Source organism: Bidens hawaiensis, unplaced genomic scaffold (assembly GCF_021521415.1).
Source record: "Bidens hawaiensis isolate Kalapana, Puna unplaced genomic scaffold, B.hawaiensis_p1.1 tig00028274_1, whole genome shotgun sequence".
NCBI classification, from domain to species: Eukaryota; Viridiplantae; Streptophyta; class Magnoliopsida; order Asterales; family Asteraceae; genus Bidens; species Bidens hawaiensis.
The window spans coordinates 245,014-261,817 of NW_027494610.1; the positions used below are offsets into that span (position 1 = coordinate 245,014).

Genomic DNA, 16,804 nt, shown 5'->3' on the forward strand with positions numbered 1-16,804 from the left:
GTTAAAATGTTTTCGGGTCGGAACATGTCCGTCAAACGAATTAGGTTAAAAAGCAGTTTATTTGAAATTATTGTACATTTTATTTTTGCTTCTTGATTGTCATCACCGGTTGCGCGTGTTCAAGCAACATCTACGCGGATGGCATTGTTTATACATATCGGATTGCTCGCATACAAGCGCTATGTGGCGTGCTTACTTGCACCGGTTACGTGACCGATGCCACGTTAAATGCATACCACCTTCGGGTTATGCACATACCGCTACAAGGTTACAAACATACCAACATCAGTTGCGTTTGCGTGTACACCGCTGCATCACACAGACACCTAGCTAGTTATATACAAAAGATAGGTCATAGGTGGTTGTAAGATCCATTAGGAAAATTCATCATATATACAATCGTAAGTCATAACCTACATTTTCTACATTTAAACATCATCATTAATCTTTCGTCCCAAACATAAACTTCCTCGTTCGAGATGAACAAAACAACACGACACCAACAACGTAAAAACTAACACACGCACTAACCGAAAACACCCAAACCGAAATCAACCCATCTTCTCTACCCTCTTCATAAGCCCGTTCCGGCCCAACAGGCCGCCCTTTCGTCTCGCAACCATCACCATCACCAGACGACTCCACACACAAATTCGGGTTCCCTGCAAATGCACCCGCAAATCTCCAGTATCCTTTCGTCTTGTTAACAACCCCAGAAAAATAATTGAAAGAAAGATTCAAATGGGTCAAGTTCCCGAGACCCGATAAGTTTTCGGGTACTTGACCCGATAACGAGTTATGAGATAAATCAAGAATCTTTAAGCTCCACATTGACTGCAAATTCGCGGGTATTTGACCATTGAGAAAGTTGTGTGACAGGTTTAAATACTCCAAACCGTGTAAATTAAAAAGCCCGTTTGGGATTTGCCCGTTTAACATGTTATCCGATAGATCAATAGTGACCGTTGATGATAAGTTGTAATTCAGATGCAAATCATCACCCATAACAACCGATAGTTTACTATCTAACAATGGCGCTTTAAGACTATTTTTATTAAAGTTACCATTGTTAAAACGTAAACTAACGTTAAAAACACCATCCGGTATGTCACCCGAGAACATATTACCCGACAAATCGATCGTTTGAATCGCTTCAAACATGAAAATCCAACTCGCAATAGGCCCGTTAAACTTGTTGTGTGCAAGAGAAAGATATCTAAGGTTTGACCATTTGGTCAACGCATCGTTAAGAGGACCCGAGAGGTTGTTATAGCTTAAATCCACAACCTCTAATGACTTACATCCCGCTAAAGTCAACGGAATTTGACCCGAAATCCTGTTGTTGCTGACATCAAGAATCTTTAAACTATCTAACGCATCGAGCTCGGGCTGGATTTCACCCGAGAGATTGTTGTTGTTGAGGATTAGCGCAAGTAGTTGAAAACAACCGACGAAGTCTAACGGGATATGACCGGATAACGAGTTGTGAGACAAATCAATCACTTGAAGATACTCTAAACTCCCGATTCTTGATGGGATTTCGCCCGTTAAAAGATTATGTGAAAGAAACAAAGCTTGTAAGCTTTTTAACTCAGTGAAATCCACCGGGATTTCACCCGAGAATTGATTATGCGAAAGGTCTAAAACGATCAAACCCGACTTTTCAACCGGTTCAAGAATCTTTTTCGGAAGATAACCCGACAACTGATTATAACTCAAGTCCATAACAATCAATCTATTGGAAAACATGAATCTTGGAGATATTTCATAACTCAACTGATTCGACGACAGATTAAGATGTGTTAATCCTCTCAACGACGAAATGCAAGTCGGAATCCCACCTTCAAGTGAGTTCTTCGCCAAATTCAAAACCGAAAGCGAGTCGATTGACGACGATAAGCACGGTAACGTGCCCGAAAACGAATTTGATTCAAGATTAAGATGCTCCAAAGACTGCTTGAAATCCGGTAAATCACCCGATAAATTATTATGAGACAAACCCAAAAACTTAAGAGATTTCAACTTACACAACCCATCCGGTATCTCCCCTCGAAACGAATTAAACCCCAACTCGAGTTTTCGCAAGTTTCCCGAAAAATTCCCAGGAAGCATTTCGTCGAACAGGTTATGTGCAAGATCAAGATGAACCAAATTACTCAATTTGACAACACTATCTGGAACCCCACCACTAAACATATTATAACTAAGATCCAACACCTTCAAATTCCTCAACGAATTAACACAACCCGGAATCAACCCATCAAAATTATTACGAGATAAATTTAGGGCTTCAAGTGAATACAGCTTACACAAACCCGAATCAACCCGACCCGATAAATTAAACCCAGTAAGGTTAAGTTCAACAACCCTACCGTTAACCCTTGAGCACCCGACTCCGGTCCAGTTTTGACAACCCGACCCGACCCAAACCAGTTTCTGATCTGGGTCATGGAGGTGGGATTTGAACTGAAGTAGTGAAGATTTGTCTTGAGTGTTAAGAGGCATTTGGTCGAACAGGTGGTGTGCATTGTTAATAGCTGTTGAGATGGTGGTGAATGAGAGGATAAAGAGTATGAAGGTGGTGTTGTTACATCTTGTTTCCATTGATTTTTGGGGTGTGTGTGGGTTTTGGTGAAGAAAAGGTGTGGAGTTTAAGATGGGAAGATGAGGGTTTTCATGGTGAAGTGGAAGTGAAGTAGACAGACATTCTGTGTTTTGTTGTTTGAAGAGAGATTAATATTAATGATGATGATGATGATGATGATGATGATGATGATGATGATATTAGTAAGAGAATATTGCATAAGTGGTACATGTGGTTTGATTGTATTGTAAGTTTTGTACAATCATTTTAACGGAACATTGATGTCATGTATCTTTTCATATTTGAAACCCGACAAATACTAACACAAGTTTGAAAAAGTTTGTACCCCGTGGCTTCTGACCTGTCCACAGACGGAAGTGGCTTGCATGGAATATGTGCTTCGGTAAAACTTCCGCCATTCTATAGCTTCTCTATAAAGGATATAACGAAGTATCTCCGGTTTATAGAGGCATATAAAACATCTAATTCAAGTAATTTTTCGTGTAACAAGTGGAGCTTATGGAAGGCAAAGAATGCCAAGTATCATAACAATCTAAAAACTCATGCAAAAAATATGGAATTAGTGAAAACTCTTTTCTTATTTGTGGTTTCAAGATCAAAATGGTTGTATCTAGATTTGGGCCTTCGGTGTAAACTTGATGTTCGATAAGTTTGTTGTTTTTTTCTGGGTGATAACTTCTTGTCGCCCCCTTTTGTTTCTTTCATCTAATAAAATATTGCTATTAAGAAAAAAATAGGGTTCCAAATTTAAAAACACACAATTACCTTCACAAAAAAATGAAAAATGGCATCGTTTCTCCGTTAAAAACTAACTGGGACGAAGCATGTAGCACTCTTATAAACATTTGAACTAGGGGCAAGCAACTTAACCGTTATAACCGTTAACCGAACCATAACCAACATAACCGAACCGATTTTACCCAATAACCGACATAACCGTTGGGTCGGTTTAATGAGTTTTTAAAAACCGCCAAATATAGGTCGTTTTTGGTTAAAGATAATTCTAAAACCGTCATAACCGAACCGACCTATTTATTTAACCAACCATATGTTTGCGATTAACTGCCACCAAACATATTATTGGATTAAACCATTTTGATTTTTTGGTTTTATGTTTGTTATAAAATTAAGTTAAATTATTGTTGGATTATATAATGCCTTTTTTTTCAATAATTGGTATTAATATTATATATTATATACTTTGTTAGATTATGTCATGTCGTTTTTTTAATAATTGATACCACACTTTTAGGCCAGTTACATTGCTTTAGTTACGGTTAACCGACCCATAACCGACTCGCTACAATCTTCAAAACCGATTAACCGAATCCGTCATAATGGGTCAGTTATGGCAATGATTATCCATTAACCGACATATTGGTTATGGTTATAGATTTAACTCAAAACCGCCCAAAACCGACCCATGCACACCGCTAATTTGAACTACGCTTTTAATTTTTAAAATCTGAAAACTAGACTTGCAATATGATGAAACAAGAGGGAGCATTTGTGCAATATTTATTTAGATTAATAATAAAAAGGCAAACATTCTGGAGTGTACTCAAGGCGAGTGTGTTGTAGCTTTATTTACAAGTTCGTTCACATAACCTTTTGATAAGCGTGAAAAAATCTCTGTCGAGGCATCTTTCGATTTGCCTCCTTTTTACACGCGTGGTTGCACGCTCTTTCATACTATTTTCCTTTTTTTATTTTAATTTTGTTTTAAGTTTTTAATTTGTAAAGTTTAAACGAGTTGATTAAATAATAATCTGTCTTTTTTTTATGCTTTACTTTTGTTTTATTTTTTTTGTAAACGTTTTAAGGGTTTTTTTTTAATTATTATTATTATAAGTCAAAAGAACTTTGTAGGTGGTCAAATAGGGGCTTCTAATTTATATGGGAGATATGAGGGATGATCCTGGCTTGCCAGGGTTCGAGTCCTGATCTCACCCGGTTTTACCGGCTCCTTGCTGTCGTGCCGTTTGAGGGGTGGGGGTCGGGTTTTATCCGGGGAATCCCTCAATAGGTGGACCGCTAGGGGCTCCGTCCGTCCGGACTCGTGGCCGGCTCGGGCTACCTTTAGCCAATGGGGGTCGCGTACTGAGTACCCAACGTTACTTAGTTGGTCGTTCCAAAAAAATAGGAGCTTCTAATAAAATATTACGTTGTAGTAAAAACTATAAAATTGAATTTGATGTGAGCTTCTAAGACCATCCGTACTCGTAATGTTACGAGGCGTTTTGGCTCTAAAACGTCAGAAACACCCCCTCCCCTCCCGGCTTTTTGGGTTTTTTTTTCCGATTGTTTTGTAGGTAACGTTGTAATGGCACGAATTTTGAAACATTTCTCCTTTTAAACGTTGAAACCAACTGCTTTTAAAAAAAATTTCTATATAATTCATCCACTCTCCAATCAAAACTCATACTTCTCAAACTCTACACATAACCAACTCTCTACAAAATCAAACCTATGGATTCTCCCCCCTACTATATACAACCACTTTTTGGCCCCGACTAACAAGCCGATGACGACGCGGAGGAAAGGCGATTAAGAGTGCGGTTTGCTCGCGGCAAATTATATGAGTTCTCTTTGTTCTCCTCCGCGCCTGGTTACGAAAAGAGCATATATTGAACGAGACCGTTTGTCCGGGAACGCTCATTTGATGGAAGATTACTTCGATGAGTCTCCGAGATACAAGAACCCGAATACTTTTAGGCGTCGATTGCGGATGTCTAAACGTTTATTTTTGTGCATTGACGAATATTTGGAGCGCGAGCTTGATTACTTTAAGCAAAAACCAGATGGTCGAGGGACGCTAGGATTCGCCGCAATCCAAAAGTTTACCTCGGCTATACGCGTACTTGCCTACAGAAACACGAACGACATCAACGATGAGTACTTAAAGATGGCTGATAAAACGACCCGAGACACCTTGAAGTATTTCTACTAAGGTATATTTTAATTTTACAAAACATATATATCTATATATTTATCTCTTGTAGTTTTTTTAAGTTGATTTTAATTAATTATTTTATATAGGAATTATAAAGATGTATGCTCCACATTATCTAAGAACGCTAAATTATAACGATCTGGAATGGATTTATGAGGCACATGCAAGGGTGCATGGTTTACCCCACATGATCGAGACTTCAGGTGTATAGATTGTATGCACTGGGAATGGGCTAACTGTCCAACCGCAAGGCGAGGTCAATACACACAAGGTGATCAAAAAGGACCAATAGTCAGTCTTCAAGTGATTGCTTATACGACCTTTGGATTTGGTCGACATTCGTTGGTGTCGTCGGCTCCAACAATGGCATAAGCGTCTTAGAACAGTCGCATGTGTTGGAGGGTTACATCTCCAATTCCATTCTTGTAGCTTTGTTTTGGGCTAACGATAACCACTACCAACGCAGTTACTATTTGGGTGATGAGATATATTCGGAGTATGCGATTATAGTGAAAACGTTTAGACACCCGATCAACGAAAAAAGAGAATATTTAAAAAAAAAGTGCAAGAGTCTTTGCAAAAGGACATTGAGAGATGTTTTGGGGTTCTTCAACAACGTTGGCATTTTGTTAAAAATCCATGTCGTCTATGGTCATTGGAAAGAATGAAAAGTGCTATGTATACGTGCATCATATTGCATAACATGATCATCGAAGACGAGGGTCAAGCAATATTCCCAACTTATATACTGGACAATGATCCACCACCAATGCCAGCAACTTTGGACCATAGACTAGAAAACGCGTATTTTGTGCGTTCAAAATAAATAACTCTCTTTTGGCGGATTTGTCCAACATGCTTGGATGTTTTGGCGCCTTCCGGGTGAAAATGAAGTCGAGGACAAGGGCAACGATGAAGACGAAGACGAAGTTTGATGATGGAGACGAGGAGGACGACTACGATGATGCTAATGAATACGAGGACGAGGGAGCCGAGTAGTTTTCTTTTTTATTTTCATGTAATGTTTATTTATTTATCTAATGAAATATTATTTGGTTAGTTTTAATAAAAAAAAACAAAAATGCAAAAAAGAAAAAAAATGATTGAGTAATGATTGCTGCAAACTTATTAGGAGAGTTATAATTACACCAAATTTTTGCAAAACGTCGAAAAACTGACTGGACGCCACATGACTCAAAATGCAAAAAGGTGAGGCATTTTGAGTACACATGGTCTAATAAAATCTCTACTATATAATGGAGGAGTCAAGGACCCTCTTAAATTTTAAGATGTCCAATATTTAATGCTTAATATACAATCAACAATGCATTAAAATTTGAAAATTTAGGGGCAATGTTATATTTTGGTATCTACAAGGTTAACTATTTGGTTTAAAAAATAATAACAATAATAGTCCTTCAACTTTAACCATTCTTTTGTTAATTTGTAATATATTTACATATTTACCCCTTATTCTAAATCAACTAACCCCACGACTTTTTAACGGTCATAAATTTTTCACACGTTAATATATATATATATTTAAATGTACTATAAAAACGAGCATTTTATTCTCTTTAATTTGAGTATGGTATAATTATACTTTTTAATTTTAAAAAACTAGCATACAACGGCTGACCCGAAATGAGTCGGATAGGGCAACATAAATCAATACAATACAACGGCTCGGGCCTTAAGAACTTAACGGTATTTCTAATTGATTTCTAAAACGAATATAATGTGTACCATGTAAACGCAGCGGATAAACGAGAAGTAAAACTACACCAACAACCAATAACTAGCCAGAAAACTAAAACAGATAATAAAGAACCTGACTCGGCTTCTTTTTCTGATCAAAGAGAATCGGTTGCAACAGGACAATATTCCAGCCGTGGATGTATAATGTATTATACCTTTTATCACAATTTGCAATATCAATCCGTGGCTTCCACTTTCAATCCAAGAATGATGCAATTGGTTTTGTGGTGACGTCACAATAATCTCACACAAAACAATTATGTGATATTAATTCACATGCAAAATAACTAGTGGCGGCAGTAGGGTTATCGCGAAAAAAAACACACAGAACAATTATGATAATAATATAAAGCAGTAAAGGTAAAGACACGGGATTTACGTGGTTCGGTCACGGTGTGTAACCTACGTTCACAGGCAACGAACAGGGTCTCTTCTTTTATTGTGGTGCTCAAAAAATACATGATATAATATGGTTTATATAGGGAGGCATCTAGGGTTTATTTCTTTCTCCACAAGTTACAAGAAATAAAATAAACGGGCCACTAAAGTTGAGTGGGTGGCCAGCCCATTCAACCCTTTAAATCTTCAACTGCCCAACCCAAGACGGGCCGGGGCTACACCCGTATAGAACTTAACAATCTCCCACTTGGAGCCTCGGAACGTCTTCACTTGCTCTACATGTAAACCAACCTGTACCAGTAATCTTTAGTCTTCAATATATACCATGTCTTCCACCTGTTCGTCGCCAACTCCTCAACACTATTCATGGAGACCAATTGAAGCTACACAGAGCTTCAGTTTGTCTAAGGTCACAACCTTGGTAAACATATCTGTTGGATTCCTGTCTCCCCTAATGTTGTTCAACCGAATAGTCCCATCACTGACTAAACCCCGAATGAAATGATAACGCATATGAATGTGCTTCGTTTTCCCATGATACACAGGATTCTTGGCTAATTTCACAGCACTTTCATTATCACAGTACAACGGATAATCTGTTTGTTCCCTGCCTAATTCCTCTAAGAAAGTCCTCAACCAAACAAGCTCCTTACTCGCTTCAGCAGCTGCCATATACTCAGCTTCTGTGGTTGAGAGTGCCACACTCTTCTGCAGTCTAGATTTCCAACAGATTGCAGTGCCCCCCATAGTGAACACATATCCCGTAGTACTCTTATAAGTCTCTTTGCACCCACCTAAGTCAGCATCTGAAAACCCTTTAAGAATTGCATTTTTGCCTTTAAAACATAAGGCCATCTTTGAAGTTCCCTTTAGGTACATAAGCAGCCACTTCACTGCTTCCCAATGTGCTTTCCCTGGATTTGACATGAACCTGCTAATAACTCCCACCGCGTGAGCAATATCAGGTCTCGTGCACACCATTGCATACATAAGACTACCCACTGCAGATGCATAAGGAATATTTGCCATCTCTGCCTTTTCTCCATCAGTACTAGGAGACTGATCCTTAGAAAGTTTAATATGACTACCCATAGGTGTACTTCGATTAGTGGTTTTCTCATCGCTCATGTTGAACTTCTCTAAAATTTTCCAGATGTATTTCTCCTGAGATAAAGTTAGAGAACTGTCCTTGTTTCTGGTGATGCTCATGCTAAGAATTTGCTTGGCTTGACCTAAATCTTTCATTTCAAATTCTTCAGACATCTGTCGCTTCAATTTCTTAATCTCTGACATGTCTGAACCGGCAATTAGCATATCATCTACATACAGCAGTAGAATGATATAGGAACTATCGAAATTCTTGAGATAGCAGTAGTGGTCCATCTCACATATTTTATATCCATTCCTGCCCATAAAATCATACCACTGCCCGGGCGCCTGCTTCAATCCATAAAGACTCTTCTTTAACTTGCACACAATGTTTTCTTTACCAATTGTTTGAAACCCCTCTGGCTGTGCCATGTAGATATCCTCCTCAAGGTCTCCATGCAGAAAAGCTGTTTTCACATCCAACTGCTCCAGATGTAAGTTTTCTGCAGCCATGATACTAAGCACCAATCTGATTGTAGTCATTTTTACCACAGGAGAAAATATCTCATTATAATTAACCCCATGCTTTTGTTGGAACCCTTTCACTACCAATCTTGCTTTATATCTCTTTGTATCATCACTTTCATCCTTGATCCTGAATACCCATCGGTTCTGAAGAGCTTTCTTCCCAGCTGGAAGCGGTGTAAGAACCCAAGTCTTGTTCTTGTTCAGTGAATCCATCTCTTCTCTCATAGCTCGCTCCCACTGAAACGAGTCTTTCAAACTCATTACTTCAGAGTAACACTGTGGTTCACCGTTCTCCGTCAGTAGAAGGTAATTAACAGAAGGGGAATACCTCTTAGGAGGTCTAACGGTTCTGGAAGACCTCCTAACCTCTAGCTGAGGTGTAACCATTTCTTGTTCCAGTGGAGACTGTTCAGTATTAGACTCTGAACTCCCACTGTCAGAGAAATCCTCAAATTCATCTGCATTTTCTTCCTCAACCTCTTCTGATGTTTTTGAACTCTGACTATCAACCTTCTCACTTGTATTTTCAAACTCTACATGTTCTTTATCAACTTCTTGTGTGAATGACTTTCTATCTTTGTAAAGTCCTGCTTCATTAAACACCGGATCACGAGCCCTGCATACTTTTCTGACCTTAGATCCCAAAGCCTATAGCCCATCTTCGCGTCACCATAGCCTATAAAAGTACACTTCTTCGCCTTAGGGTCAAGCTTGTCCCTGTCAGTGTCTTTTATTCCAACGTAAGCATCACAACCGAACACTTTTAGATGTTTGAATGTAACCTCTTTTCCACTCCATACTTCCTCTGGAATTCTAAATCCAAGAGGAACTGATTGTAACACCCCGACCAAAGGCGGATTATACATCGGGGCGCCACATATTGTTTCATTACTCGTGACACTATTTGGGTGTCAATATTTAATAAATATATTCATTCGCGCACGCGCAACGTAATCACAAGATAACATAAATCAACATAAATCAATATATTATAAGACAAAATATTCGAACAATAATAACTTGTCTTGTTACATTTTAATCTAGGTCCAAAAGTAAAAACGTCCTACGTGTCCACAAGCTCCAAATGTAGCTACAGCAAACCTGAACATGTGTTAAAATAAAACGTCAAACACTTGCGTGTTGGTGAGAAATCAAGTTTAATACCATACATAGATAACAATAAATCTGCGCGCAACACGTGTATGTCTGGTGTTTAACAAGGGTGTAATCAGATTGTGATCAAGCCTAAATAGATCATAGTTCATAGTTCAATCCGTGCTCCCAAATGAGCACAAAAACAAGAAAACATCTGAGCAAGTGTAAACAAAGAAAACCGTAAACGATAGGTCTCCCGTGTTCATCTAATGGATCCATGAACACTTCGGAATAGGCCGAACAAAGCGGTTAATGATACACACATACAAATAAACAGCCAAGTAAACGTCCTCAACACATGGGATACTGCGCGACTAAAGTTCATAAACAAGTTTAAGACTCTAAGTTTGTATGAACACATGAACATCCCAAAACATTAAAAATAAAAAGGGATTAGGTACGAGATTACTCACTTGATAAACGGTGCGGTGAAAGATAAAGCAAGAACCAACTTTAAACAAGCACAAGTTAACCTATAAATAAGATTATTGTTTTAACGATTGGTTTTAAGTCTTGATTATAAGTTAGCATAATTAATAAGTAACTTAAACAAATTATTATATATTATAGATTACCGGAAAAACAGGGCAGAACAGGAGAGAGGACGAAGGCAGAGAGAGGAGGCGACTGAGGACAACGGCAGAGAGCAAAGGAAGAGAAAGATAATAAGTATTTGTGTGTGTAGTGTTAAGAAAATAGCATTATTATTTATAGGGAAACCCTAGGGAGCACAATCCCTAGAAAAGGGGAAAAGATCTTCAACAGGATCAAGCAAAAGATAACAAAAGCAAAAAGGTTCCAAAAGCAAAAGATATCAAAAGATATGGCAGCTGCAGGGGACAAGGGAAAAGGCTGACAGGTAACAGTAAACAGGCATGGGAGGGTCAGATAAAGGTACTGGTCAAGCATGGAAAAGCAGATCTCAAAAGATAATGTCAGTCACTTTTTCTGCCAACCAATGGGGTTGGTGCGCATGCTGCGCCGAAAGTAACTTTTCAGACATAAGATAGGTCAGGTCAACAGCACAGAAGATAAGACATCACAAAAGTAAACGGCTAGATTAAACAGAAGAAAAGACTCAAAGGGGTTTAGCGCGAGAAGGCATCGAGCGCACGCGCGAGGGCGAAGGCTGACAGAACAAACCTTAGCGCGCCGCGGGAAGAACTATTATCCTTAGCGCGCCGCGGGAAGAATTACCATTCTTAGCGCGCCGCGGGAAGAACTACAAATCCTTAGCGCGTCGCGGGAAGAACTACCATTCTTAGCGCGCCGCGGGAAGAACTACAAATCCTTAGCGCGTCGCGGGAAGAACTACCATTCTTAGCGCGCTGCGAGAACTACAATTCTTAGCGCGCTGCGAGAACAGTTCGCCTCGCGTATCGCAGGAACAACTGGTTTTCTCGCAGGCTTCCTTGTAAGGAGTCTGGCGCGTGGAGCTGCGCAGACATCCTTAGACGGGAAGAAACAAAGGACACAAAAATAAGAGAAGGGGTTCAAGGCTTAAGGGCGGAACAACGACAAGAGAGAGAAAGAGGCGGGACGGCAACAAGAGGGAAAAGAAGGCGGAGAGAATAAGAGGGACGGGACGGCGGAAAGGAAGAGAGAGGAAGAGGCGGGAAGGAAAATATTATTAGTAATATATATAGTTTAAATGTCAAGTTTTAAAAGAAAATAATTAAATTTTAAATCATAAAAAGAATCGGATCAGAAAACGGGTACCTGGGTCGGGTCGGATCGGGCAGATGTCACAGTCTCCCCTACTTTAAGAAATTTCGTCCCGAAATTTATCTCGAAGTAGGTTGCGCAGAGAACAGGTGCGGGTACTTGATCTTCATTTGATCTTCCCTTTCCCATGTAAACTCGGCTCCGCGCTTGGACTCCCAGCGAACTTTCACGATAGGGATACGACTGCGCTTGGTTTGCTTAACCTCGCGATCCATAATCTCAACAGGCTTCTCAACGAAATGCATGGATTCGTCAACTTGAACTTCATCAAGTGGAATGTGAAGGTTCTCGTCAGCTAAACATTTCTTGAGATTGGAAACATGGAACGTTGGATGCACATTGCTGAGCGCGGGCGGCAGGTCAAGTCTGTAGGCAACTTTTCCCACACGCGCGAGAATCTTGAATGGACCAACATAACGAGGAGCAAGCTTACCTTTCTTCCCAAAGCGGACAACACCCTTCCAGGGCGACACTTTGAGGAGAACAAGATCACCAACTTGAAATTCGAGAGGCTTCCGCCTACGATCTGCGTAACTCTTCTGTCGGCTTCTGGCAGTCAGCAGATGATCACGGATCTTGGCGATTTTATCGGTTGTCTCTTGAACAAGTTCGGGTCCTGTGATTTGAGCTTCACCCACTTCGCTCCAACAAATCGGGGAGCGGCACTTACGACCGTAAAGTGCTTCAAATGGGGCCATACCAATACTGGAATGATAGCTGTTATTATAAGAGAACTCGACCAGAGGTAGGTGTGAATCCCAATTACCTCCAAAATCAAGAACACAAGATCGGAGCATATCCTCAAGAGTTTGAATAGTTCGCTCAGACTGTCCGTCAGTCTGAGGATGATATGCAGTACTCATGTCCAAGCGAGTTCCTAGCGCAGATTGGAGAGATTTCCAAAAGCGGGATATAAAACGGCCATCGCGATCGGATATGATGCTCAAAGGAGTACCATGACGGCAGACAATCTCCTTGACATAAAGTCGCGCGAGTTGCTCAACACGGTAGTTTTCACGAATGGGCAGAAAGTGAGCAGACTTAGTCAATCGATCCACTATTACCCAAATGCTATCATGTTTGCTTGCTGTCAAAGGTAACTTGGTAATAAAGTCCATCGCTATACCTTCCCATTTCCACGTAGGAATTTCTGGTTGTTCGAGCAAACCAGATGGGCGTTGGTGTTCAGCTTTTACCTTAGAACAAGTCAGGCATTTAGCTACGAACACAGCAATATCCTTTTTCATACCGGGCCACCAATAAGTAATGCGCAAATCCTTGTACATTTTATTAGCGCCGGGATGAATAGAATACCGAGATTTATGCGCTTCACTCAGGATATCAGCGCGAAGATTCTCATCAAAGGGAATCCAGATGCGATTGAGATAGCAGAGAATTTCACTCAGATTAGGGACAAGGTGAGTTTCCGCGCCACACGCTAACTCGGCGCGAAGGTTACCATTACTGATGGATGCGCGCTGCCCGTCGCGAATGCGTGATTCAAGATTGCTCTGAATCGGCGCAGAGTGAAGCTGCGTGCGCGGCAAGATACAGTTAAGCTGGCAGGGTTTGCGGCTGAGCGCATCGGCTACCACATTAGCCTTACCAGGATGATACCGGATCTCACAATCGTAATCGCTGATGAGTTCGTTCCATCGGCGTTGTCTCATGTTAAGTTCCTTTTGATCAAAGATATGCTGAAGGCTTTTATGGTCGGTGTAAAGGATACACTTAGTACCATAAAGGTAGTGTCTCCAGATCTTCAAGGCAAATACCACTGCGCCTAGTTCGAGGTCGTGAGTTGTATAATTCTTTTCATGAATCTTGAGTTGCCTTGATGCGTAAGCGATAACCTTGCCTCGTTGCATAAGAACACAACCGAGACCTTGGTTGGATGCATCGCAATACACGACAAAATCTTCATTACCCTCAGGTAGCGCTAGAACAGGAGCTTCACACAACAAACGCTTGAGCGTTAGAAAGGCTTCTTCTTGCTTCGAGCCCCAAATATACGGTTTACCTTTGTGCGTTAGAGCTGTTAAAGGCAATGCGATCTTTGAGAAGTTCGAAATAAATCGCCGGTAGTAACCAGCTAAGCCCAAGAAGGAACGGATTTCGGTAGGAGTGGATGGCGTAATCCAGTTCTTGATTGCTTCAATCTTGGATGGGTCGACATGAATACCCATCTTGTTTACAACATGACCAAGAAACTGTACTTCATCAGACCAGAATTCACACTTGGAGAGCTTGGCAAAGAGCTGCTCGGCTCTAAGCTTTCGCAATACCAACCGAAGATGTTGCTCATGCTCGGCCTTGGTCTTAGAATACACCAGAACATCATCGATAAACACAATCACGAATTTATCCAAGAAAGGCCTACACACCCGATTCATTAGATCCATGAAAACGGCGGGTGCGTTGGTTAAACCGAAGGACATGACCTAGAATTCAAAGTGGCCATAACGAGTTCGAAAAGCAGTCTTGGGAATATCCTCATCGCGGATGCGCAACTGGTGATAGCCAGAACGGAGATCGATCTTGGAGAAACAAGAGGCACCTTGGAGTTGATCAAAGAGGTCGTCAATGCGCGGTAAGGGATACCGGTTCTTAATGGTGAGTTTGTTCAACTCGCGGTAATCGATACACATGCGAAACGTACCATCTTTCTTTTTAACGAACAACACCGGAGCACCCCAGGGCGAAGAGCCAGGGCGAATGAATCCTTTAGCGGTCAACTCTTGAAGTTGGCTTGCTAATTCTTGCATTTCAGCGGGTGCAAGACGATAAGGAGATTTGGCTACGGGGGAAGCACCAGGGACAAGATCAACACGAAACTCGACTTCACGAGCGGGAGGTAAACCAGAAAGATCATCAGGAAAAACTTCAGGGAAGTCACGCACAACGGGGATATCGCGAAGTTTCTTCTTTCCTTCATCGGGTTTAACCACATGGGCTAAAAATGCAATACACTTCTTCAGCATGAGTCTTCGGGCTTCGGCGCAAGACATAAGCTTAAGACCACTGGAGGGTTTCTCGCCGTAGATGTGAAGATCACCGTTTTCTCGAGGAATGCGAATCAACTTCTTGGCGCAAATAACTTCGGCGCGATTTTGCGAGAGCCAGTCCATACCAATGATAACATCGAAACTTCCAAGCGGCATGGGGATGAGGTCGATTAGAAAATCGTTTTCGTTAAGGTTAAGCGTGCAATCCTTAATCACGGAGTTAATTAAAATAGTTTCACCATTAGCCAATTCAACTGAAAAATTTTCGTTTAAGCTATCGCGCGGTCGCGCAAGCTTCTGCTCAAACGCGCGAGAAATAAAACTTCTATCGGCGCCAGTATCAAAAAGTACGGAAGCATAATGTCCGTTAAGCAAAAATGTACCATTAACTACGTCATTATTCGCTTGCGCTTGGTGCGCGGTTATATTAAAAGCTCGTCCACGCGTCACTTGGTTCGAGATTTGGTTCACCGGATTCGCTTGCGTAATTTGCACTTGTAGTCTCGGGCACGCGTTCCGGAAATGACTGGGATCACCGCAGTTAAAGCACGACCTGGGTCGTGGATTAGGGTATGCTGGTTGAGGGTTTTGCGGGTAGGTTGGTGTTTGTGCGATTGGGTTGGCGGAAGGGACTCTACAGTACTCGGCTGAGTGACCAACGCGGCCACATCGGTTACATTGTCGACACGGGGTTTGGGTTGGGTGGTGAAATCTACAGGTTGGGCAGAAGGGTTGGGTTCCTGTGTAAGGTTTCTTAGTTGGCGGGGCAGGGAGTGCGGGATTGGTTAAGGCATAGTTGTGGACTATAGGAGGTGTTGGGTAAGTCGACAGTGGGTTAGGAGCGTGTACTGGAGGTTGGTAGGCGGGTTGCTGGACAATGGGCGGGTTGGTAAGCGCATAGGCTTTGCGCCTGCGCTTGAGGTTGTTACGGTTTGAGGGTTCTGGCTTGGTTTCTGTTGGTTCAGGGGCAGTCTTGGGTTTGGTCTTCTCAGCTCCCCGCAGGAACAGGGTTCCTGCTCTGACATGGTTGTCGCTGAGCACAGCGGCCAACTCAATGGCGTCAGAGAGGGTTGCTGGGTTTCTGGCCCATACAGAATCTTGAATTTCCATGGGGAGACCCCCAAGGAATTTCTCGATGGCTCGGCGGGAAGGGGTAACAAGGTGAGGGACAAGCAGGCTTAGTTCATGGAAGCGCGTCGCGTACTCGCGCGCTTCGCCACTGTATTGCTTCAAGTTCCAAAATTCTTCCTCCAGGCGCTTTACTTCGTTGGGAGGGCAGAATTCTCGCGTCAGAATTTCTTTGAATTCCTCCCAGGGCATGCTAGAAGCAGTTTCTGCGCCACGCGCATGAGCTACTCCATTCCACCATGTAAGCGCCCTAGATTCCAGGACACTGGAAGCATATAGGGTTCGTCTGTCTGGAGGGCATTGGGTATGGAGGAAAGTGTTTTCAATCTTCTCGAGCCATTGGAGCATCACGGTGGCTCCTTCAAGCCCTGTGAATTTCGGAGGGTTACCCGCATTAAAGGACTTAATGTTATAACCGGAGGTATTGTTTTGGCTCAAAGCTTGGGCTATTGCGGCGGC

The 16,804-nt window shown here is 41.6% G+C and overlaps 1 protein-coding gene across 1 annotated transcript; it reads right to left on the reverse strand.

Annotated features, from left to right (window-relative positions):
• Positions 1-350: 350 nt before the first annotated feature.
• Positions 351-2,581, reverse strand: LOC143576727 (uncharacterized). The gene has a single exon (XM_077060754.1). It carries the CDS (start codon positions 2,503-2,505, stop codon positions 442-444), a length of 2,064 nt encoding a protein of 687 aa, XP_076916869.1. The 5' UTR covers positions 2,506-2,581; the 3' UTR covers positions 351-441.
• Positions 2,582-16,804: the final 14,223 nt, after the last annotated feature.

What these genes read in the sequence shown, in the direction of transcription:
- LOC143576727 (XM_077060754.1), bottom strand. Translation starts at nt 2,505, where the DNA reads ATGCCTCTTAACACTCAAGACAAATCTTCACTACTTCAGTTCAAATCC.